The following is a 24,708-nucleotide window of genomic DNA, read 5'->3' on the forward strand; positions in this document are numbered from 1 at the left end:
ACCCCAGATGACGCCACGGGAAAGGCAGGGCACAAGGGAATGGAAATCTACCCAGCACATGCGTAGCTGCCTTGTTTGTTTGTTAGAGCACAGGACATCAGCGCNATCTTGTAATGGCGAATGTGAGGGCGGCTCCCCACACATATGGACCTATGTCTGTCAATCATTTGGCACTGCTATTCCTTGACTCTCAATCTGCAACTCAGAGAAGATTGGATGTTCTTACTGGGCTAAGATGACAAGCTGGAGATCAAGGGTCACTGAAGGGAATACCCTGTAATCTCAGTGAATACAGTAATATGTTGCATTGGTGATCACCCACAATGAGCCGGGCTTCTGGTATTTATACCTTTAGAAAGCCTTCTTCACTGTGGCTCTGGGTGTGGCCCTGAGATCTGTTTTTATCAGTAGTATATCAGTAAAGGTTCTGTAAAGAGAGATTCAAAGGGCTAGGGAGATAAATTAAGTGGTTAGGCATGCTTGCTGTTCTTCCAGATGACCAAAGTAAGGCTTTTAGCACCAACCCAGCTCTTAGCCATATTCTCCAGCTCCAGGAGCCTGACACCCTCCTCTGGCCTCCACCGGTCCCCACACTAATGTGGCATTCATTCATACACACACACACACACACACACACACACACACACACACACACACAAAGAATAATAAAAAACAAATCATTTAAAACAGAGAGATTTCATATGTTTTTGCTTACTGGGGCTTATATTTTAGGATCCAGCCTTCAGACTTAAGTCAAGGTCATTTCAAGGGAGAGACAGGTCATAAAGCCGGCAAGGTGGAACATTATGTTAAGGGAGAGAATCATGTGGAAAGCACTAGAGTTTCCCAGCCAAGCTCCAAGCTGAATGGACTTTAAGGGCAGTTCCAGCCAACACCAGAAGTGTTTCTGTTGTCTGATTTTCCTTGTCTCTTCTTGTATTTTTATAAGCTCTGTGGAGTTTTTGTTTGTTTTAAAAGTGGGGCATTATATCTTAAAATCTACAGGAATGATGATTTTGTGTGTTTACTTTACCTCTGGCTGGTAATTGGAAGTAGAAGTGGTTTTTTTTGTTGTTGTTTTTGGTTTTTTTGTTTGTTTGTTTTTTTTTTGTTAAGATTTATGTGTTATGTATGTGGGTACAACATCAATTGGGGTGAATAACTGTTCTATCAACCCAGAGAATTAGAAGAAATAAATCAGTGTGTCATGGTTTGAATATGCTAAACCCAGAGAGTGGCACTATTTGGAGGTGTGGCCTTGTTGGAGTAGGTGTGTCACTGTGGGCGTGGGCTTTAAGACCCTAGTCCTAGCTGCCTGGGAGCCAGTATTCTGCTAGTAGCCTTCAGATAAAGATGTAGAACTCTCAGCTCCTCCTGCACCATGCCTGCCTGGATGCTGCCATGCTCCTGCCTTGATGATAATGGACTGAACCTCTGAAGCTGTAAGCCAGCCCAAATTAAATATTGTCCTTCTGAGAGTTGCCTTGGTTGTGGTGTCTGTTCTAGCAGTAAAACCCTAACTAAGACACAGTGTTCTAAGCCACAAATATTGAGGTGATTTGAGATACACTAATAAACAATTAAAACAGTTAGAAACCAAAAAGAACCTAAAAATAGGCTCGAATTTTAAAAGCATTATCACTGGGCTCAGCAGTTGAAAGCAAACCTAAAGAAACAGAAAGAAGATCTGAAAAATCCTTCAGTTCCTAGCACCCACGTCAGGAGGTTCCTGGCCACCTACACCCAGCTCCAAGAGGCTCTGATGCCTCTGATCTCCAAGGACACCTGTACTCATGGAACAGGTTCCACCCACTCACCCATGGATACACACACAGAATTAAAAATAATAATAAACACACATCATCTTTAAAAATCACCTCTAACTCCAATTACCTGCCTGAGGCAAAACAAAGAAAATCATCCCTGTAGTTTTTAAATACAATGCCAGTTTTAAAATAAATAAACAAAAACTCTATACTTACGAACATATAGGAAGGACAAGAGGAAAATCAGTCAACAGAAAGAGACCTTAGGGGCTGGCGAGATGGCTCAGTGGGTAAGAGCACTGACTGTTCTACCAAAGGTCCTGAGTTCAAATCCCAGCAACCACATGGTGGCTCACAACCACCCGTAATGAGATCTGATGCCCTCTTCTGGTGCATCTGAAGTCAGCTACGGCGTACTTATATATAATAATAAATAAATCTTCGGGCCAGAGCAAACAGAGACTGAGCAAGCGGGATTGACTGAAGCAAGCAGGGTCGACGAGCAGAGGTCCTAAAAAAAATTTCAATTCCCAGCAACCACATGAAGGTTCACAACCATCTGTATGGCTACAGTGTACTCCCATAAATAAATAAATAAATAAATAAATAAATAAACCTTAAAAAAAAAAAGAAAATATGAAGCTTTAAGAAAGAAAGAAAGAAAGAAAGAAAGAGACCTCAGGGAGATTCAGCTATGGATATTATCAGGTACAGGCTATAAAATAGCTGTGATTAATATTTCAAGGAATTATATATCAAGATAGATAGCGAATCCATAAAAAATTAAAGTGAAATTAAGAACTTATAAATTGCACACCTTTAAACCCAGTACTTGGGAGGCAGAGGCAGGAGGATCTCTGTGATTTAAAGGCCAGCCTGATCTATAGAGCAAGTTCCAGGACAGCCAGGGCTACATAGAGAGACCCTGTCCCAACAAACAAACAAACAAACAAAGGATTTACATATTCAGTAACTAAACTAAGAACTCAATAAACAATTTCACAATAAAAGATACCACTGAAAAGAAAATTTGTGAATTAGAACAGAAAATCAAAGAAACTATCTAGACTGAGGCAGAGTGACAGAAGGATAGATAGTAATGAAGGATAGAATGTGTGTAACAGAAGTCTCAGGAAGAAGGGAGGGGAAGGGAGAGAGGGAGGGAGGGAGGGAGGAGGAATGGCGAGAGCAGGAGGGAGGGAGGAAGAGGGGAGAGAATTAAATAGAAATATGTGAATAAATAACATCCAGTCATACATGATGGTGCACTTCAACGCTAACACTCAGGAGGCTGAGGGTACAGGTTCACAAGTTTGAGATTATCCTGGGCTATACAATGAGACCTTCTTAATACAATAATAAGGAACCGCGATTTCCCGAGACCTCAAGCCGCATAGTCAAGAAACTCTACAAACCTCACTACAGATAGACATAAAGAAAAGCGTATTTAGATACACCAAAGTGAAAATCCTAGAAAGAAAGACCGTACAGACCAGCTGGAGCTCTTGGGACAGAGCCTTGGCTTTGATTTCCAGCACTGGGAAGGGGCAGGAACAAGATAAAAACCTGTATAGCAGATGAGAGAACAACACTCAACTCTGCTTCAAAGTAGCTACCCTAGGCTGGTCTTCCTAAGCAGTGGCAACTCTGTTCTCCGCATATATGTTTTCGTGGGTCCCTATTCTGTCAGAATCAAGCCTCCAGCTCGGACAGCCTTCTGTGATCTGGTGTCTGGGTTTCTCCTGCTTCCTCCCTCCTTCTCCTGCTTCCAGAATGCTGTAGGTCACAGCGCACTGGCTCTCGGTACCCCTGCCTTGCTTTACTCTCGAGCACCGCAGGACACCTGCACATGCTGTTTCTGTCGCCTGGGACTTTCTCTCCTCACACCCCGTTCTTGGCTTGCCTGCTTCCTTTCACACTATAACTGAGATGTCATTTCCTTTCTAGACACCCTGGCCTTCGGAACTTCTCTGTGGAGAGTAAGAAATCTGCTCTGACGCCGGAGAGTAAGACATTCTATCAAGGTATCTATCATGGTTTATTTTCGATCATCTCCCTTCATAGGCAATAAGTTCAGAAGGATAGAAGCTGTGCATTTGCTCACATGTCTCCATCTGAGTAGCCCGAGTAAAAATGACTAATGGTAGAGTCCTTCATGTCTTTAAGATGCTCCACCATACCTTACTTCTAAAGTCCTACATACCTTTTCTTTTTCTCTAGGTTTCTAAAGAAATGTGTAAAATAGGTGTAATTTTGTTGTTGTTTTGTTTTATGAGACAGGGTTTTTTGTTTGTTTGTTTTGTTTTTTTTATGTAATAGTCCTGATTGTCCTGGAACTCTATTTGTAGACAAGGCTGGCCTCGAACTCAGAGAGACCTGCCTGCCTCTGCCTCCCAAGTGCTGGGCTTAAAGACTTGTACTACCATGCCTGGCTGTAATTAAATTTCTTTAATTTTTTTTAACATTTCTGGATTCTCTGCAATTAAAAAAAAATGTAAATGAGAACATGAATAAGACACATCTATACTTTGCCAATTTAACAAGATATTTATTTTCTTTGGGACTAGGTCTCCTGTAGCTCAGAATGGCTTTCAAACTTACTACATAGTTGAAGATGACCTTGAACTCTTCTTAATCTTCTATCTCAGCCTAAGGGCTGGGAGTGACAAGCATGAGCTACCACACCCGGCTTACTCAAGAGATTTGCTGGCATTGCTGTTGCATCCTCAAATGACACTCAAATAGCTTTTTGGTCACTCCCGGATCTGATTCAAAAGTGGCCTTTTGGGGGGCGGGGCTATTGTTGGGGGGAGGCTTTTGTGGGGGGAGGGTAGGTTTGGGGGGTAGGCTTTTGTGGGGGAGGGTAGGTTTGGGGGGTAAACTTTTGGGGAGAGGGTAGGTTTTGGGAGTAGGCATTGTGGGAGAGGGTAAGTTTGGGGGGTAGGCTTTGTGGGGGGAGGGTAGGTTTTTGTGGGGGAGGCTTTAGGGGAGGGTAGGTTTTGGGGGGCAGGCTTTTGGGGCTCCTTTCCAGTTCTCATCACAGACTTGTTTTTCTCTGCTTCCTCCTCTCAGCTTAAGCACAGCTTCCTCTGTCATGGTCTGCAGACCTGCCACTGCTGATGAGTCTTTTTTGTGCCATCTGAGTGGGCCGGCTCTCCTCTCATTACCTCTTCAGTTCTATCTCCAATCTTAGTAGCAAGCAATTTTTTGTTGTTGCTAACTCATTTAGTAGTTTAGCTGTTGGGTTAACTCTGCAAACCCAAGGTAGAAATGGAATGTTTTTATTTCGCTTTCTATCATTAAATGGTCCTTTTGTTCCCCACGGCATCGCCAGCATCAACAGTACCTGACATGGTAAATGGTACACTTGGTCATTCTGTGATGAGGTCTGTGGCTCAGGCTATTCTTGAACTGGAGATCCCCCTGGCTTAGCTTCTGGAGGGCTGGGATTACAGGTGTCCTGACTTATTGTGTTGGTGTATATTCTGTGACAGGTTGCTTTCAACTTAGACTACTTTGGGCTTTATCTATTATATGTACTTAAAACTTCATTAACACCCCAGAACTTGTTATCTCTTAAATAAAATCTTATTTAGGTGTCTACTTTATGACCAAAACCATTACCTAGCCTTTAGTAAGAACACTAGAAACTATATATATAATGATAAATTCACCCAGTAAATAATCAAATAGCTGATGTTTACAAACTGTTTAGTTACTAGGCAAGAAGCCACCAGGATCTGAGGGGAAAATGCTGGCAGAGAATGCAGAGAAAAGTTCTGAGTGCTGTCAGTAATTTCAGATTTGGGGTATGTGAAGGTCTGATTGTTGAGCCATCAGAAATGTTTTAACAGTGTGAGAAAGAAAGGTTAGTGGATTGGGGGGTTCAAGACTAAAGCAGGATGAAGACCAAAGCAGATGAACTAATAAGCAAGTATGCGAGAGGGAAGAGGAACCAGGAGAAGAAACTTAGGACACTGAGACAGAAAAAGGGGACTGGCCGAGGTCGAGGTCATGCCAATGAGGTGGGAACAGAAGGCAAAGAGGAGACAAACGCTGGAAGACAGAAACAGAGGGGAAAGTGTTCACCCCTGAGCCCAAGACTTCAGTGGAAACAAGGCTTGGTGGTCAGAATCAGGACAGAATGTTTCCATGTGTCTGTGTTTGAAGGACCGCGCAATACACTGCATTTTCTGATGCTTTCATACAGAGCACCGGAATTTCTATATTGGGATGGAAGGCAGGGGATGTATTAGGTTTTCCATGGATTCCGGCTGAAAAGTATGGTGAAGTGTATCAGGTCTGGTGGGACCGGTGGTTAGTGTTGTTGGGAGTCCAAGGTCTAGGTGTCTCCAGAGAAGGCTGGAGGGTCGAGGCCGAGGGTGTGCGAGGATGCTCGCCGCGCGGATCTTGGCACCCGTGTCTGTAGGCGGCGAGGAGGGCTTCAGCGCCGCTTGGGGTCATTTTCCTCGGACCGCAGGACACTTCAGGAGAACCAAGCAGGGTTCCGGGGGCGGCGGGTGGAGTCACCTGCGATGGGACACGAGTGGCGTCAGGCCACCGAGGCCCGGGCGCCCGGGGACCTCGGCGACACCGGCAGCGAGCCGCTCGGCGCCCGCCCCTCCCGTCCCAGAGGGAACCTGTTGCCGGGGGAAGGGGTGGGCGGGAGGCGCGGGCGGAGGACTCTCGTGCTCGCCCTGCGCGCCGCGGCCTCTCACCTCGGACACGCTCGGCGCACGCCCCTCGCGGGCCCTGGCCTCGGAGAAACACACCCGCGTCCGCACACCCACCGTCCCGCGCCGCCCGAGCCCGGGGACGGCGGCCCGGGCGCCGCCGGGGCCGCTTCCGGGAGCGGAGGCGCGGCCCCGCGAAGAGGAGGAGCAGGCCAACATGGCGGCGCGCAGGGCTGGGCCGGCCGGCCGCGCCTGAGCGCCCCACCGCCCCAGCTCGGCTCGCGGCGCCCACGCGCGCACCTAACCCTGGCCCGGCGGCCTCGGAACGCGCGGGGCGGGAGCGCAGGGGCCCTGCCGGGGACGGGGCCGGGGCCGAGGCAGCGCGGCACGGCCCGCCAGGCCCGGGAGCCGCAGCTTCGCCGCACGCCGGCCGGCGCGACTCCGAGGCCCGAGCCATGGAATCGGAGGAGGAGCAGCACATGACCACGCTGCTGTGCATGGGCTTCTCGGACCCGGCCACCATCCGCAAGGCCCTGCGCCTGGCCAAGAACGACATCAACGAGGCCGTGGCGCTGCTCACCAACGAGCGGCCCGGCCTCGACTACGGTGGCTACGAGCCCATGGATAGCGGCGGCCCCAGTCCGGGGCCGGGCGGCGGCCCACGGGGCGACAGCGGCGGGGACGGCAGCGGGCCTTCCCGCGGCGGGAGCACCGGAGGTGGTGGCGGCTTCGACCCCCCGCCCGCCTACCACGAGGTGGTGGACGCGGAGGTGAGTGGGGTTGCCCTGACCTCGCGGGAGAGGCCGCCGCGCTGGAGTCCGGTGGACAGGGAGCGTAGCCTGCCCGGCTCGCAGCGGGACTCTTGGGCGGGGGGCTGTAACGAAACTCCGGGCACCCAGATAATAGAATTCCGGCTCTGGTCAGAGATCGGGGTCACTAGACTGGGGTCCTATGGAGAGGAGGGCTTTGGGGGAGGAATATTCCCGCGTGGAGTTAGGTATACAGTTCTGGGCAGTGGCGGGGTCTCCATAGGCTACATGCTGAGTCTGTGAGGTGGGCAGGAATCCCAGGAGGGATGGGGAGGAGGGTTCACATTTCCAAATTCGCGTGGCTTGGGAAATGGGAAGGACATGAATATCAGGTGTCAAAACTGAGGTCCCAGTGGACCAGAGTATTTGTGACACTAGATTTCAGTGAAGGTTTGGGATAGGTACCAGTTCACTCAGAAATAGTGCTCGCTATAGGCCTGGCAGAGTCGAGGCCTTTGCCGGGTCAGACAGGAGGACTAGTGGGGTTAGGAGTAGGGTTTAGGTTTTTAAGCCAACCGTTCTCAGAAGAGGACAGGGTCTAAAATGAGGAAGGGCCTAGGCAGGACCAGGAATGATAGGAATGAGTACAAGGCAGAGGAGCAGGTTTGGCTGTTTTAATGTCTGAGTTGCAAGGATGGGCTTGACTAAGGTCAGGTAATGGGACAAGTAGTGGAATGGGACTGAGATAAGGAATGGGTGAGAAGCCTGGGCAGGAGTAGGAGCAAAGGAAGGGCCAGACGGCGATGAGATCAGGTCCAAGCTGGGACCCGGCTTGGATAAGGGAGTAGGGTCACTGAAGAGAAATTAGACCGAGGAAAGGGGTGTAGCCTCAGAGAGGTTAACATGGAGGCGCGGGGGGGGGGCAGGGGGGTAGGGGGCGGGGGGCATAGACTAGGGAGAAGAAATGGGACTGGAGCCTAGAGAAGGGAGTCTAGTACGAACAGCCAGACCCCTTAGATCTTACGTAGTGAAACTATCCTTTTAGTGTTTGGTTTACCCTGTGAGCAAAGAACATGGGAGAGGCTGGCAAGCCTGCCAAAACAAGGAAGAATCACCCAGAAGCCAGAGTGCTGGTAATTAATCTGCAGGAAAATGGCAGCCCGTGGCAGAAATTTTTGTACTTTTCTTCGGATAGTGTATTTTAGGGTCGAAGGTAGCAGCTTGGCTTAGTCTGGCTATAGAACAGCACAGATCTCAAATTAGTAAGTAGGCTTGTGTTTTTAGAGAAATTAATTTGGGTAATTTCTAAGCTAAGACACCTGATTTTTTTTTTTTTCTTCCTGAGCAGTGTTCTGTGCCATAACTGTGTTTGCAGCAGTTCCTCAGTCTGGTGTTTGTCTACATACTCCAGGTAGAAGTCCACTGTTAACCAGTAGCTCATCTGTGTCCTTCACTGGTAGGGAAAGCAAAGGCTGTTGGTCCTCTAGGGATTTTTAGAAATTCTGTGTAATTGACTATTCTCTTTTGTTTGAGTTTTTTTGAGACAGGGTTTCTCTGTGCAGTCCTGATTGTCCTGTAAGACCAGGCTGGCCTCGAACGCAGAGGCTTGCCAGCTTCTGCCTCCCAAGTGCTAGGGTTAAAAGGCCTGTGCTACCACTACCTGGTCTTAAAGTGACAGTTCTTAAGTGTGACATCTTAAGATACCAGCTCCTGTCACTCCTCCCCTGTTTTAGCCAGTTTTGGTCTATTTAGAAACCAAGAAGAAAACTCGCTTCTTCTGAACATGTTTATACTCGTCTACAGAGCTCAGCGTGTTTTCAGTATGTGAGAGATTTTATTTTCTGTTCCTGCTTTTAATCTCCTATGAAAATCAAAGTAAGTTAAAATATTTGTGGCACCTCAACATTAGCTTACTTCCCATTCATTAAGTTGGAGCAATCTGGAGGGGCTTCTTTGAACTGGACAGCGGCCTGAGAAGTTTGCTTTCGAGAAAATCCATAGAATCTATCTTTTAAAAGAAAGTCTTGCCCTCATTTCCCCTGACATGTGGCTTGGGGCTATGGGAGGCTAGACTATTACTTAATAGACATCAAGAGGGCTTATTAGGGCTGTGTTCGTTACTCTGTGCTGGTAGAGTATGGGCCACCTTCTGATACCACACCAGGAGTGAGATAAGAATATTTTAACAGTCTTAAAAATCATCACATATGGCAGACATAAAACTGGGGCTTCTGAAAGATATGTCAAGCTGTGGGTTAGCTGTTTGTACATTTTACTAATCCTCAGTAAAATAGTTACTACATCACCATGTTAGGTATTCAGTTAGAACCTACATCCCAGACCAGGTGTCTGGCATCAAAAGCCAGGGTGCTTTTAGCTGTGTCCATGTAATAGTCTTAGGATTGAGTGCGTTTGGTCCAGTGTGGACAGCAAGGAAAGGTGAAGAGTTTGGAAAGAGGTGGATTGTGAGGCTGTTCTCTGAGGCTAGGATGGTGAGTGCTATACCAAGGCATCAGGGCTACGTTAGTGGGTAGAATGAGAACAGAATCTTCCTTTCTTTCTTCCTTTTTTTTTAAAAGCACAGACTTTAGAAATTAATACTTAGTTGAGTTCCCTTGTTTTATAGATGTGGCCTTTCAGTCCCAAAGGGCAGCTGTCTCTACAGAGGTGGCTAGTAGAACCAGATGCTTCCCTTTCCTAGGAAAAAGACAGGGTGCAGTGGTGAGTCCAGACATCTAGTGCCAGCCATGTCTGATTTACCCCTATTGCTAAAAGGGACCACTGGGTCTTAAAATGCATGTACAGCTGCATTCTGCATAGGATATCTTATTTTCAGGATCCTTTAGAAAAAAATTTTTTTTTTTTTTTGTTTTTTTTTTGTTTTTCGAGACAGGGTTTCTCTGTATAGCCTTGACTGTCCTGGAACTCACTTTGTAGACCAGGCTGGCCTCGGACTCAGAAATCCGCCTGCCTCTGCCTCCCAAGTGCTGGGATTAAAGGCGTGCGCCACCACGCCCGGCTAGAAAATATTTTTTGAGGCGATAAATTGGTTTTTGAGGTAGGGGATGCAGCTTAGTGATAGAATATGTTTAGTGTATCTGGAACTCAGAATTATATCCTTAGCACATGGATTAAAAAAATGTGGCAGAAAAATGATAAAATATTGTTATATTTATTTTGTATATATGTATATATTTTTTTGGGGGGGACAGCAATGATTCTGTCAATCATAAACATTTCATGCCTTCCCTGTCCCACTGGCAAGGGAAGGGGGTGGCCAATAGAACAGTTTACATTCTAATGATCTTACTTACCAAGGTCATGTAGCAAGAATCGGTTTGGTGATTTGGAGCCCTTCTGTAATTAGAACTTGCTTTAAAAATTTGAAAAGTAAAAATTGCAATTCAGTAAGAGCAAGAGAATTGCATTTAGAGAGACCTAGACAGCCCATAACGCATAGACTATAGAAAACTTTCATAATGGTCTTCAATTAAGTAAGGATATTACCTTGCAAAGGGAGCTGTTTTATTCTTGCTGGTATTGTTGGATGTGGGTGTAGAAGTGGTTCTTGGTCTTTGGGTCTGGAAGGGCCTCTTAGAATCCTTCTGGTTTTGATTTTGAATAATGGTATTACTCCAGAGCACTTCCCTGGCAAATAGGTAGTCTGTTCTATTATTAAAGAGTGTGATATTTCACAACTGCTCTAAATAACTTCTCCCGAGCCTTAAAATTCCCGTGGTGGGAAGCCTTTACTATGGCCAAAGAAAACCCTGTGCCCCTTTGGCCACTGCTGATGGCTGCCCGTGGTTCTGCTCTCCACAGAGCTCTGGAGTTGGCCCTTGGAGTCTTGCCCAGAGTCAGTATAACTCTGACCAGGTATCCTCAGCAGCTTAGAAACTTTAACAATTATGAAGTACACCTTTTCCTTTTTAGTTTTGTCTTTAGTAAAAGGTTTTGAAAGGAGTTTTACAGTGACTAAAGAATTAATTTTTCTTAGCTGTCTAGTTCTATTCATTAATACTCTCTAAAATACTTCATATTCTGATCAGACAAGTAATTGTGAGTTTCATGTTTTGTTTTTATTGAATGTGACATTCCTTTGGTAGTATTGTGTCAGAAGTATTTGCAAGAATTCCTTGCTTTGTTTGGTTTTGTTTTTTCAGGTTAAGTTGGCCCTGCCACACGGTACATGCAAAACACAAGGGAATTAAAGTCACATGGATAGGTAGCTTTTTCATTTGTTCCATTTCTTTCCCTTTCCCAGCTGTAAGTGAAGCTTAGATTAAGATCATTTCCTTTTGTCCTAAACTATGTCAGTCTCAGTATGTTTTAGTATCAGTATCAAATGAGTATACATTTTAGTTAACAGTGATTTGAATATATGATCTGTAGTTTGCTTTAGTATGACTTGATACATTAAAAAAGTCATGTAAAGGTTTGAGGAAAAAATTCTCAGATTAGTTGAAAGTAGATGAAGTGAAAATAGAGTCTGAAAGCTGAATCAGGATAGCTGGTTTTTGGAGTAAACATTTCTCTGTGGTCACCGTGGAGAAAGATTTCAGTGAGCGCATGGAAGGGCCAGAGTCTCTCTTTTTGTTTACCCTCTCATTTTCCTTCAAGATTTTTTCAATTATTTGTTTATTTAGTCGGGGGTGTGTGTGTGTGTGTGTCTGTCTGTCTGTCCGTCCGTGTCTGTGTGTTTGTGTTTGAAATTCTGTTTTGCCCACACCTTGATGAGGTATGGTCTTGATTCTGCTGCTGCACTGAGTCCCTCAGGCTTGCTGCCTGTGCGCCTCTGGGAGACCCGCCTGTCTCTGCCTTCCACCTTGCTGTAGGAACTCAGAGATCACAAATGTACACTGCCATATCCAGCTTAAAAACATTTTTACTGGTTTCTATTTTGTGTATGAATTACACATGAAAAAACGTTTGCTTGCCTACTCATATAGGCATGGCACGTGTAACTGGTGCCCACAGAGGCCAAAAACCCGACACCACATCCCTTGGACTTGGAGTTACAGATGGTTGTGAACCACCATGTGGAAACCAAACCTGGGTCCTGTGCAGGAATCCAGCTTTTATGTGGGGCCTGGCAGTTGAGCCCAGCTCGTGAGGCTTCTGCTCTGGCATCTGGGTTTTTACCTGCTGAGCTGGCTTGCTGGCCCTCACTTGCTTTCAGAATATTTGTAATTGGTAAAAGGAACTTCCTTCTGGGTGTCCTGTGCTTTTAGTCTGTTTATTATAGTAGACTGTGACAGAATCATATAGTTTATTAGGTTAGGATTTGAAATCAGTTTCAAAATTTAAAAAACCTTTGTAATACTTTATATTAAACTGCTTTCATAGTTTGAAGAGAAGATTTCAGTGTTTGTTTGTTTTTCTGTTTTTTGTGTAAAGGCAAGGCTCTCTTTGTGTAGCTCTGACTGGCCTGCAGTTCACTATGTAGACCAGGCTGGTCTTAAACTCATAGAGGTCCTCTTGCCTCTGCCTCGCCAGTGCTAGAACCGGGCCTTGCAAGGTTTCAACTTTTAGTAGGAAAATATATCAGTGTACTTACATATTTTTAGGGTTACTTCTCAAATAGTGTGTGTGTGTGTGTGTACACATAAGTTCAGGAGCCTGCAAGGGTTAGGTGTGTTAGATCTTGTGACAATGGGGTTACAGTGCATGCTTTTTCTTTTCTTTTCTTTTTTTTTTTTTTTTTTTTTTTTTTTTTTTTTTTTTTTTTTTGGATTTATTTATTATTATACATAAGTACACTGTAGCTATCTTCAGACATGCCAGAAGAGGGCATGAGATCTCATTATAGGTAGTTGTGAGCTACCATATGGTTGCGGGATTTGAACCCAGGACCTTCAGAAAAGCAATTAGTGCTCTTACCCGCTGAGCCATCTCACCAGCCCACAGTGCATGCTTTTAACTGCTGAGCTTCCTTTTCAGCACCGAAAATCTTCATTTTTAATAAGAAAGTGTCAAAAAAAAAAGTTTAATAGAATCTTTCAAAGCCAGAGATAAGTTTTCTAGGAAAAATTTCATATTTGGAATAACAAAGAAATTTACTGTACTACAGCACATAGATTTACTCATTTGTGTGCTTTATTTTTTCATTTATTTATTTTTTTGATTAGTATATGAGGAGATAGGTTCCTTCATGGTATTTTCACACACAGACACCATTATACTTTGTGCTATTTGCTCCCCCACTGCCCTCCCCAGGCCTCCTCTTTCCTTTTTGCTGTACCTCACCCCCTCCTGCTCATAGAAATATTTCCCCTTTCTTTCTTTTGGAGGTATTTGTATGAATGGCTTTTTGGTTTTGACTTTTGAGACAGGGTTTTATGCAGCTCAGACTGGCCTCGAACCCTCTGTGCAGCCTCCCCTTCTGGACTGCTGATAGGCAAAACTACTGTCCAGCTTATTTCCCACCCTGCCTTCATGAAGAGGGGTTCCATTACCGCCTCTTGTTCCTGTCCCGGTATTTAAACAGAGTTTTCACACGAGGCGGTTTGCTTTAAGAAGTAGGTACCTTAGACTGTAGCAAGACATGTCTGTAGCCCCTTAGTTATAGGAGAAAGGAAACGTTAAAAACAGGCTAGTTAAGTTTTCATAGGGTGATTTGAAACACCTTTGTGTGTATCATAACCCTAAGAGAATGTCTGCATTTATAATGATGTCACAAGCCAAAAGACAGACATGTCAGTGTGCTTTGTTGAAAAGGATTAGAAATATGTAATACATTTTAACTGAGTTTAGGGTTGTGGATCTGGAGAGATGGCTCAGTGGTTTAGAGCTGTCCTCAGCACTCACAGGGTGACTTACAAACAGTTGTGCTTAACTCTACTTCCAGGGGACCTAACACCCTCTTCCTGTCCCTGTGGTCACCAGGGACTGCATGTGGTTTAAACACAGTCATGCAAACAAAATACATTTTCATAAAATAAAAATAAATCTTAAAAAAGTTTAATTTAGAGCATTGAACAAATAAGTTTCAGATATCTAGAGAATTCAGATAAGACAGTTCAGTCTGCAGATAGTCAACCAAGAAAATAGTTCTTCATTTTCAGAAGAAGAGCTATTTTTTGCCTTTTCAAGAGCATTGGTTTCATTTTAAAGCTTGTATTTCTTGTTCTCATTGTTCGTATACATTTTTTTATTGCTGAATATTGTCACAATTTTCAGTCACATTTGTTTCATATAATTTTTTTGCATACAATTTTTTTTTTTGTTAAGATCACATTAGTAGTGGGTGACACTGTTTATGTCTGTGGTGAATTTTTAACAAAATATATGGCCATTTTCATGTTCATAATTTTGTCCAACAGTGAGAAACTTTGTTCCCACTATTGATAGTTTATGATTTTCTCTCTTCTCTGTGTGAAAGGGAATTTACTTGTTTTTAGAGATTCGTTGAATCTAATTTATGGGTTATAAAGCCACACTTGATTGTTTTGATTGTTCTGAAGAGCTAACACAGTTAAGTGCAGTACCACCGATTTAGACCTATCCCCAGCCAACTTACAAAACTGACTCAGACTATGGGTATTTCATTTGGTTTTGACAATTCCTGGCGGGGAACCCCTAATCTATATCTACTCTCTAACTGCTAGCCTAGCCACCTCCCCAGCGATGTTTCCTACATGCTTGCTGTTTCTCCTGATCACGTGCTCATGGTCCATCTCCCCTTATGGTGGGGATCATCACGTGTACACACACACACACACCTCCTCTTTTCTCCCCCTCCCTCTCTTCCCCTCCCCTCTCCTTTTCCCTCTCTCCCTCACCCTCTTCATCTCTCCCTCTCTCTCTCTCCCTCTTCATCTCTCCCTCTCTCTTTCCTTCTTCATCTCTCCTCCTCCCTCTCTCCCTCTTCATCTCTCCCTCTCCCTCTCTCCCTCTCCCTCTCTCCCTTACCCTCTTCATCTCTCCCTCTCTCTCTCTCCCTCTTCATCTCTCCCTCTCTCTTTCCTTCTTCATCTCTCCTCCTCCCTCTCTCCCTCTCCCTCTCTCCCTCTTCATCTCTCCCTCTCTCCCTCTTCATCTCTCCCGCTCTCCCTCTTCATCTCTCCCTCTCTCTCTCTCCCTCTTCATCTCTCCCTCTCCCTCTCTCTCCCTTTCCTGTTGTTCCTCCCCTTCTTCCTGGTCTTCCACTCCTCTCTTCTCTATCCCCAACCAGGTAACTCGAAATCTACTTACCTCTAATTTCTCTAGTAATTCAATCAGCTAGGCCAATTTTATTTAACTAATACTTTCAAATCAAGCAACAAGGTTTGGACAACAAAAGCCTACAGAATTTAGCATTACAATACATAGAAACAGACCAAACTTCAACAATTAAATAAAAATTTCATTAGATAATTTTTTTAAAAATAAAAGTACTTTAGCCTATTATAGGAAGGTTTGAGGGCCACTTTCCTGGGGCCGAGTGTCAGACCTGACTGTCCTCTTGCAGACAAGTACATCTTAGTTACTTACCATCTTCTTCCCACTTGTAAGGTAAACGCTGTCCTTCTGAAGTTTGCGGTCCCACGTAGTGATCCATTTTTGTGACATTCAGTTGACCCAACATGCTTTCACAAGAGTTTATATCAGAAATATTTTTTGAAACAATAAGAATCAACGTGACACTTAAAATCTTTATCAGTAGTTCTTCAAAATGACTTTAGAAATTAAAACAAGATTATTGGCCAGACATTTTATGGCCGACACTTTGCAGCATCTGTGATCTGAGCTTTCAGACCCCAACTAACTGTGAAAAAGAATCCCTTTTTCCTTCTTGCTTTTCACTCCATCTTGTCAGTTTCAGTTGGGAATTGAATTGTACTTTCAGATTTATACTTGGAAATCAGCAGCAAGGCATTAGAAACAATTTAAAGTGAGCTTTGCTGACTCAGAAATAGGAAGGTATTCCAGCTACAAGAGGAGCATCCTGTCAGTTGTCTCAGTCACTGTAGCCCCCTCCCTTTCTCTTTTCTGTTGACACCTGTTGTCAGGGCTGGAGAGATGGCTTAGCGGTTAAGTGCTCTTCTGCTCAAGCTGGAGGACTAGAGTTTGGATCCCACCACCCATATCTCAAGGCTCACAAGTACTTGTAGTTTCTGCTACAAGAGAGCCAGTGCCACTGTACCTGTGCATGTGGACGTGCACAGGCTCCCTTTCTCTGTCTGTCTGCTCGAGTTTCCATTCCTGTCTTCTCTAAATGTTTCTTTGAAATTCTGTGTGTAGCACTGGAAGGATCTTTCTAACATTCAAGCTTTAATCATAACCTTGGTCATAAGAATCTATAGTCCCTCATCTCCTCTGGGTAAAATCTAATCCTTTTATTGCAGGGTTTCCCTATTTGACTTGACTTTTATCTTACCTTCCTTTCCTTTTTAGGTTTCTGCCATCTGCTTGCCCACTCCATGCTTCTTGCTTATCTGGCTAGCACTGATTCATTCGTCAAGGCTAGCTAGCTCATGGACCATTTTATATGAAGTGCACAAATGTTTTCTACTGCTATATTCTCCCAGTACATAGTGTGCAGACATTAAGTAAAGCACTGTTGAGGATGAAATTTTCGTTTAAAAGGTGCTCGTATATGTGTATTTTATCTGTAGTTCCTGGCTGGTGTTTGATTGGGCAGAGAATTAACTTAGTGGATACATACATGGATAGAAAGAGAGTCTGAAATTGGAGGTTAAATGATACTGAATATGAAATCAGGGTTTGGGGAGACTGTTTTCTGGGTTCTCTGCTTGCTACCTATGTTACTGCGTGTCTTAGGATTTCCATTGTGAAGAGACTCCATGACCATGGCAACTCTTATAAAACAAACATTTAATTGGGGCTGGTTTACAGTTTCAGAGGTTTAGTCCCTTATCATCATAGTGGGAGCATGGTAGAGTATAGGCAGACATGGTGCTGGAGAAACCCAGAGTTCTACGTCTTGATCCACAGGCAGTAGAAGTGGATGATGTGTCACACTCCACATAGCTTGAGCATAGAAGACCTCAAAGCCGGCCTCCACAGAGACACACCCATTCCAACAAGGCCACACCTCCTAGTAGTGCCACTCTCTGTGGGTCAGGCATTCAAACACATGAGTCTATGGGGGCCATGCCTATTCAAACCACCACACTGTGCTACATAACAAGACTCTTGTTTCAGAAAACAAGAATAATGTCTACATTACCATTTCCCCAACTATATATATGTATGTTAGGTTGCCTACATCACCATTATGTATGTTAGGTTGCCTACATCACCATTTCTGCAACTATATATTAAGCATGTTAGTGTGGTCAAGACCCTGGCAATTTTAATAGGCTAATTCATGGAACTTTGCTGGCCAAGGGTAGTACAGAGTCTTCTCTTCCTTTCTTTCTCTCGGATGTTTGTACTATCATCACATGGACTTAATATTTCACATAACAGAGTCTAGAATTTCCTCAAAGGTTTTAGTTGTAGAGAGCATGAGCCCTCTTCAGGAGAAACACTACTGCACCTGTTACATTGCCATGTTAAAATTTCATTGAAAAAAAAATCTACTAAAAACATTTAAAATCTAGAAGCCTTTCCTAGTTCTTTCATGTTATGACTAGGGAAGCTGAAGCTCAGCGAAGGGAAATGACTGAGCCAAGCCAATGTCCCTAGGAAGGAAAGGGTAGAACTGGGACCCAGGCTTGTTGCAGTTATTACTATAACCTCCAACTCCACCAGGGAGTCAGGGAGGCAAATGAAAACCCTGATGCAGGGGCCTTGGAGGCAAGAGGATATCTATCTATCTATCTATCTATCTATCTATCTATCTATCTATCTATCTAGATACAGTGTGTGTGCACGAGCATGTGTGTGTATATGCATATATATATATGTATGTATATGTGTAAGTATACCTATACACACACACACATGCACCCACATGAAATGTCTTTGAAAAGGCAGATATTGCCAGGAATGGTGGTACACACCTTTAATCCCAGCACTTGGGAGGCAGAAGCAGGAAAATCACTATTGAGTTTCAAGCAGCTTGATCTATGTAGTAGAGTTTCAGGATAATTAAGGCCACACTGAGCAGATGGAGACTCTATATGTGTTTCACACTGGGTGTTAGCTTGAGCATTTAAAACTTCAAAGACCAACTCCATACTGACACATTTCCTTTAACAAGGCCATACCTCAATAGTGCCACTCCCAATGATCATACATTCAAACACATGAATCTATGAAGGCCATTCCTAGGCAGGTCAATTTACCTTTCTGAGTCTTAGTTCTCTCCAAAATGAATATTTTGGAATGAGGAGATGGCTCAATCAGTAAAGTGTGTGCCATGTGCTGTGTTCTGAGTAAGAAATGTCCCCATAGTAATAGCCATATGAACACTTGGTTTCTATTTGTGGCATTGATTGTAGATGTTTAGAAGGTGTGTCCAGGCTAGAGGAATTGTGTTGCTGGCATAGGCTTTGAGTGTAAAAAGCTCCAACTACTTCCAATTTGCTGCTACTGTGTCTTAGGGTTTCCATTGCTGCAAAGAGACACCATGACCAAGGCAACTCTTGTAAAGGGTATCACTTAATTGGGGCTGGCTTATAGGTTGAGAGGTTCAGTCCATTATCATCAAGGCTTGAAACATAGCAGCATTCAGGTAGGCATGGCACTGGAGGAGCTGAGAGTTGGACATCTTGTTTCGAATGCAACCAGAAGAAGACTGGCATCTTTAGGCCGCTGGGAGGAAGCCCTTTTCCACACTGGAGCTTGAACAGAGGCTCCCAAAGCCCACCCCCACAGTGACACACTTCCTCCAAGGCTACACCTGTTCCAACAAGGCCACACCTCCTAATAGTGTCACTCCCTGTGGGCTAAGCATTCTTGAGTGAGTCTATGGGACCATTCCTATGCAAATCACCGCCCCCCAACTTTGTACTTAAGATAAAAAAAAGTGAGCATTCAGCATCCTGTTCCTGCTGCTTGCTGCTGTGCTTCCATGCCACAACAGATCTCTCTGGAACGGTGAGTCCAAATAAACTATTCTGCAATTTGTCTTGGTCATAGTGTTTTTATCAAGTACTACACCATGAAATCATGAAGACCTGAGCTTACATTCCTAGAACCCACATGTCTTAGTTTGGGTTTCTGTTGCTGTTTTGAAACATAATGAACAAAAGCAACTTGGACAGGAAAGGGTTTATTTTACTCATAGTTCCATACAGTATTTATCATTGTCAAAAGCAGTGAGGGCAAGAATTCAAGCAGGACAGGAACCTGGAGGTAGGTCATGGAGGGATGCTGCTTTCTGGTTTGCTTCCCATGACTTGCTCAGCTTGCTTTCTTAAAGAACTCGGGATCACCAGTCTAGGGATGCCATTACCCACAGTGGGTTTTGCCCTCCCATATCAATTACTAATTTAAACAATGCTTTACAGCCAGATCTTGTGGAGGTATTTTCTCAATTGAGGTTTTCTCCTTTCAGATAACTCTAGCTCATTTCAAGTTGACAGGTACTTCTAGCACATGATGTAAAGTCAGTATGGAAAGCAGAACTAGGCAGATCCCTGAAGCTCAGTGGCTGGCTAGTGTAGCTGAGTAGGTGAGCTCCAGGGTTAGTGAGAAGCCCTGTCTCATAACCTATAAGAGAGGGTAGGGAGTGCCTGAGAAAGACACCTGATGGCAACTACATGCGCACATGCACACGTGCACATACACGCTCAAGACAACTTGGACAATTTATGACTCTCTTTTCTCACCCTCTCCTCTTCTTCCCACTCCCTTTGGAGAAAGGGTCTCGTAGCGAGGCACTCAGACAGGCCTCAAGCTTGCTATGTAACTCAGCTAGCCTTGAGTTCGTGATGCTCCTGCGTTGGCCTCCCAAGTGCTGAGATTGTACATGTGTACCACCATGCCTGGTTTTATTTTCATTTATTTATTTATTTATTTATTTATTTATTTTTTGGTTTTTCAAGACAGGGTTTCTCTGTTTAGCCCTGGCTGTCCTGGTACTCACTCTGTAGACCAGGCTGGCCTTGAACTCAGAAATCCGCTTGCCTCTGCCTCCCGAGTGCTGGGATTAAAGGCGTGCGCCACCACACCCGGCTTTCTTTCATTTATTGACCCATTTGAGAAGTTAGAAGCTGTAGAACCAGTCATGTTTATTTATTGTCTTAAGATTTTATTGTGTGAAGAGATACTATGACCAAGGCAACTCTTATGAAGGAAAACATTCACTTGAGGCTGGTTTATAGTTTCAGAGGTTTAGTCCATTATCATCAGTCACGTCTGGAAGCAGGGCAGCTTGTAGGCAGACATGGTAGCAGATGAGCCAAGAGTTCTAAATCTTAATACCTGGGCAGCAGAAGGAGACTGTCACCCTGGTTCATAGCTTGAGTATGTAGGACCTTAAAGCCCACCTCCACAGTGACAGACATTCCCTAAGAAATCCACGCCTACTTCAACAAGACTGTATCTCCTAATAATACCAATCCCTATGGGCCGAGTATTCAAGTACATGAGTCTGTGGGGACATACCTATTGAAACATATATGCAATATTTGGAATAAGCTAATACTAAAATATTTACATACTGTTATTTTTGGACAATCAGACTGATTTTTTTTAAAGTTTTCTTTGATGAGTTTTTAATGGCCTATAAGTTTTATTAAATGCAAATAAACATTAAAACAGACAAATAAACTTTACTGTCTGCCCATTAAAATATAATTAGTTAAAAAAGTCTAAAGCACTTAACAGTTCTTAAATAGACTGTAAAATTACTCAAATAATTTCTGAGGAAAATTAAGTATAAAAAGATGTACTTGGTTTTTATAGCATACATACATATATGTATACATATATATGTGTGTGTGTAATTTATATATATATATATATATATATATATATATATATATATATATATATATATATATATATATATGACTGTATTAGATTGGCTTACACAGACAGTATAGTCTGTGTAGTACAGCAGTGGCTGTCTCACTGGAGAGGCTGAGAGGCTGTAATGCTAGAATCGATTCATAGTCTCAGTCTGGCACTGAAGGCTGGTGGAGTCCTGGAGTGCTATTGGTCTTCAGTCTGTTTTGGAAGCCCGAGGAAGCTGGCTCTATTACCAGGAAGGAGTGCTGACAGACAGACAGGGAGTGAAAGCAAGCATGCACAAAGCATTTTCCTCCTTCTTGTGCTCTTATCTCTGCTGCTGTGTTTTGGGGCCATCGTACCCCTTTAGATAGTGCATAACACCAATGCCTCTCAGGTGTGCCAAGCAGCTTACCTGTTGGCTGATTACAGATCTGGTCAAGTTGACAAGGAACATTAGCTGTCACAGGAACTATTTTATAAAAACTAGAAACATTTGGTTTCCAGTATTTGATTTGCTGTTCTTGCTAACCAGCTATAAGAAGACTGGTGCCACAGGAGTTATCCCTGTGAGCCTGAGTGTGAGCAGCATTCGTAGTTTTGTCTTCCTGCTCTGCCTACCTCTTTTCTGTGTTTGCCCTACACATGTCCTTCCCCAATATCTCAGCATTTTGTTCTCCTAATTATTGCTATGGGTTCTGATGGATCTCTGTTTTAACCTCCTGCCAGGTTTTGAAAGGGCTGTGACTGTATTTTGAAACAGCTATCTTAAGAGTTTCATTTTAAGGTAAAGGATAGATTCCAGAGGAAACCAGATAGACACTGACAGCACAGTTAGCGGCCTTTCTGTGTTCCTGCAGCCCCTAACAATGTCATTTGTAGGGTCCGGTCTCTCTGCAGTTTTTAAGATTCCAATCACCTGATTCTTTCAGTCCTATACATTTAGTAACTGTACATTCTTTTGTTTTGTTTTGTTTTTTTGAGACAGGGTTTCTCTGTATCACCCCGGCTGTCCCTGGAACTCACTTTGTAGACCAGGCTGGCCTCGAACTCAGAAATTCACCTGCCTCTGCCTCCCGAGTGCTGGGATTAAAGGTGTGCGCCACCATACCCGGCTTGTAACTGTACATTCTTAAAAGAGCAGAACAGCTATTTCTGTTATTTTTATTAAATAGAGTTTATTAAATAGAGACTATAGATGTATATTAAGTAGTGGTTCACATCCAATAGATCACATCCAATCGATAAACAAACACATATATACTGAAATACCAGAACAGCAAAATAGTTAATGTCCATTTACTAAAACTAGCCATTGGCCAGTTTTTGTCAAGAACTTTCTGTGTATGCTAGGCCCTGAGGTCGGTACTGAGAACAGCTGATACAAGGATGAGGAAGTTAGACATAGTCCTCGCTTAGTACTTTTGTCATCGCTGTGATGGAGACCTGCCAAAGGCAGCTTAGAGGAGGAAGGATTTATTTTGTCTCAAGGTTGGAGACTCTGGTCTGTCATGTAAGGAGGCATGGCAGTAGGGGTGGGGAGGGACCCCACAGCTCTTTATCTGAGTAACTCAGGACGCAGAGAAGAGAACAGACTTGCTTTCCTCCTAGTTTGTTTTCAGTGGTGGCAGACCCCAGCCAGGACAGTCGTTGCCCACATCCAGGCCAGGTTCTCTTTTTAGTGTAGTCTCTAGTATCACAAACGCAACGCTATGCTTCCCTTGTGCCCTAGACATTTCTTAATCCAATTAAGTTGACCATAGAATTAACCACTGCACTTCTTTATTACAGCCTTGAGCCTAGTATATTTTTTATGTCCAAAATATAATAATCTATATTTGATTTTTAGAAGCTGGAGACTTTAAAATTCTGAGTTAAGTATTAAGAAATATAGATTTGTCAAAAGAATTTGGATAGTGCCTTAGAATTTTTTGTGATATAATTTATCTACAATGGTATCCATTGCCAGGAATCAAAATTTTTTAAGGGAAAATTTTTTATTGCCATGTACAAAATTTTTATTTACTTTTTTTTTTTTTTTTTTTTTATCGAGGGTCAAAGCATGGTGAACTGGACACTGTCTAGACACCAATTAGTAAAGGAAGGAGGTTTTATTAGCTTTATGTCACAACTTACCCAACATAAAACAAAAATATCACGCTATTTTTAATATATTCATCTTTACCCGTTTTTTTTTTTTTTTTTNTCTCTGTGTAGCCCTGGCTGTCCTGGAGCTAACTTTGTAGACCAGGCTGGCCTCGAACTCAGAAATCTGCCTGCCTCTGCCTCCCGAGTGCTGGGATCAAAGGCGTGCGGGCATGTGCCGCCACGCCCAGCTTACTTATTTGTTGAATGTTTAATATCCATAGGTTGGTATTTTCTCAACTATTGTCTCTTAAGAATAGTGCCATTTATTTATTTTCCTAAAAGCATAAATCTAAAAAAAATAAATAAATAAAATAAAGCAGTTTTTTTTTTTGGGGGGGGGGCATACACAGGGCTTACTGTGTAGCCCTGACAGACCTAGAACTTGCTCTGTAGACCATGGTGATCTTGAACTCAGAGATCTACCTGCACCTGTCTCACAGAGTGCATAACCATTGCTTGTTTGTTTGATGTTTGTTTTGTTTTGTTTTTCTTAAAGATGGGTTCTCATATTATGGCCATCCACCTACCTACCTTCCCAGGTGCTGGGTTAGAGGTGTAAGCCACCACATCTGGATAGGAGTCTTCTATCTCAAAAGTCCTTGATAATAGAAAAAAGTCCTTTAGATCTGGGTGGGGGTTGGGACTCTTTGGAAGACTTGCTGGAGAGGCATAGCAGCAGCCCTGTGAAGGAAAGCCTTTGCAGAGGCCACTTACAATTGGGCTCTGGCTTATTATTCCATTTTGATTTTTGTGGTATGTTTTATGTTGAAATGCTAACCAAAGTAATAAATTGACAGTGTTATTTTCATTTGTGTGATTTACTTCTCACGGTTCATGTCTCATTTTGAAATGTTCTGTTGAATTATAGTAGCAACAGATTATTGCTGCTTCAGTCTTACACACACGAGCAACTGTTATTTGTTTTTGACAAAATGTTATGTATTTGGTGAGTAGCTAGCACTCAATTCCTATTGAAATGATGCTGGCCAAATATATTCCTTTGTACCATCAATCAATAGTTTACAATGTGTGTGCAGAGAGGCCCACCTGCGTCGGTCGTGGATGGCAAGCATGCCCTCTTCTCGTCACTCTGAGCTGGTTAACATCTACAACAGGTCTGTAGTAAAAAGGAATTCTAAGCATTCTCTAAGGGAAAAAGGTCAGAAATGATGCAACATTGCTTCTCATTCCCCCAAAGCATAGTGATTATAATCTGGAGAGAAGCATCAAGGCTCCTTACAAAACAGAAACCGTCTCCACAGAACTGACTGGTTTCTGCTGCTCCTTCCCTTATTCCAGCAAATAAAGTTTCATGTTATAACTTGAGGGATTAAAATAGAAGATTTGTCTCGGTTGGAAGGGACCATACCGATCTTGGTATGTCAAATCTTGTCACTTAGAGGATAGTGACTTTTGGCTCATTATCAAAATCAAGAAAAAAAAATTGTCCTCTTGCCTCATTGGGTGGATAATGTTTACTTTTTAAAATGGTCTCCCTCTCCCCCTCCCCCTCCCCTCCCTCTCCCC

At 43.5% G+C, this 24,708-nt stretch overlaps 1 protein-coding gene across 1 annotated transcript in view; it reads left to right on the forward strand.

The window, feature by feature from the left end:
- Nucleotides 1-6,613: 6,613 nt before the first annotated feature.
- The window catches only part of Usp24 (ubiquitin specific peptidase 24), a 135,647-nt gene continuing 117,552 nt past the window's right edge, over nucleotides 6,614-24,708 (forward strand). The window contains exon 1 of the mRNA XM_021201285.2: nucleotides 6,614-7,209. Within this exon, the coding sequence (XP_021056944.1) occupies nucleotides 6,895-7,209 (315 nt within the window). The 5' untranslated portion in view covers nucleotides 6,614-6,894. The remainder of the gene's footprint in view (nucleotides 7,210-24,708) is intronic.

The sequence above is a fragment of the Mus pahari genome, chromosome 6 (genome assembly GCF_900095145.1).
Source record: "Mus pahari chromosome 6, PAHARI_EIJ_v1.1, whole genome shotgun sequence".
Taxonomy (NCBI): Eukaryota; Metazoa; Chordata; class Mammalia; order Rodentia; family Muridae; genus Mus; species Mus pahari.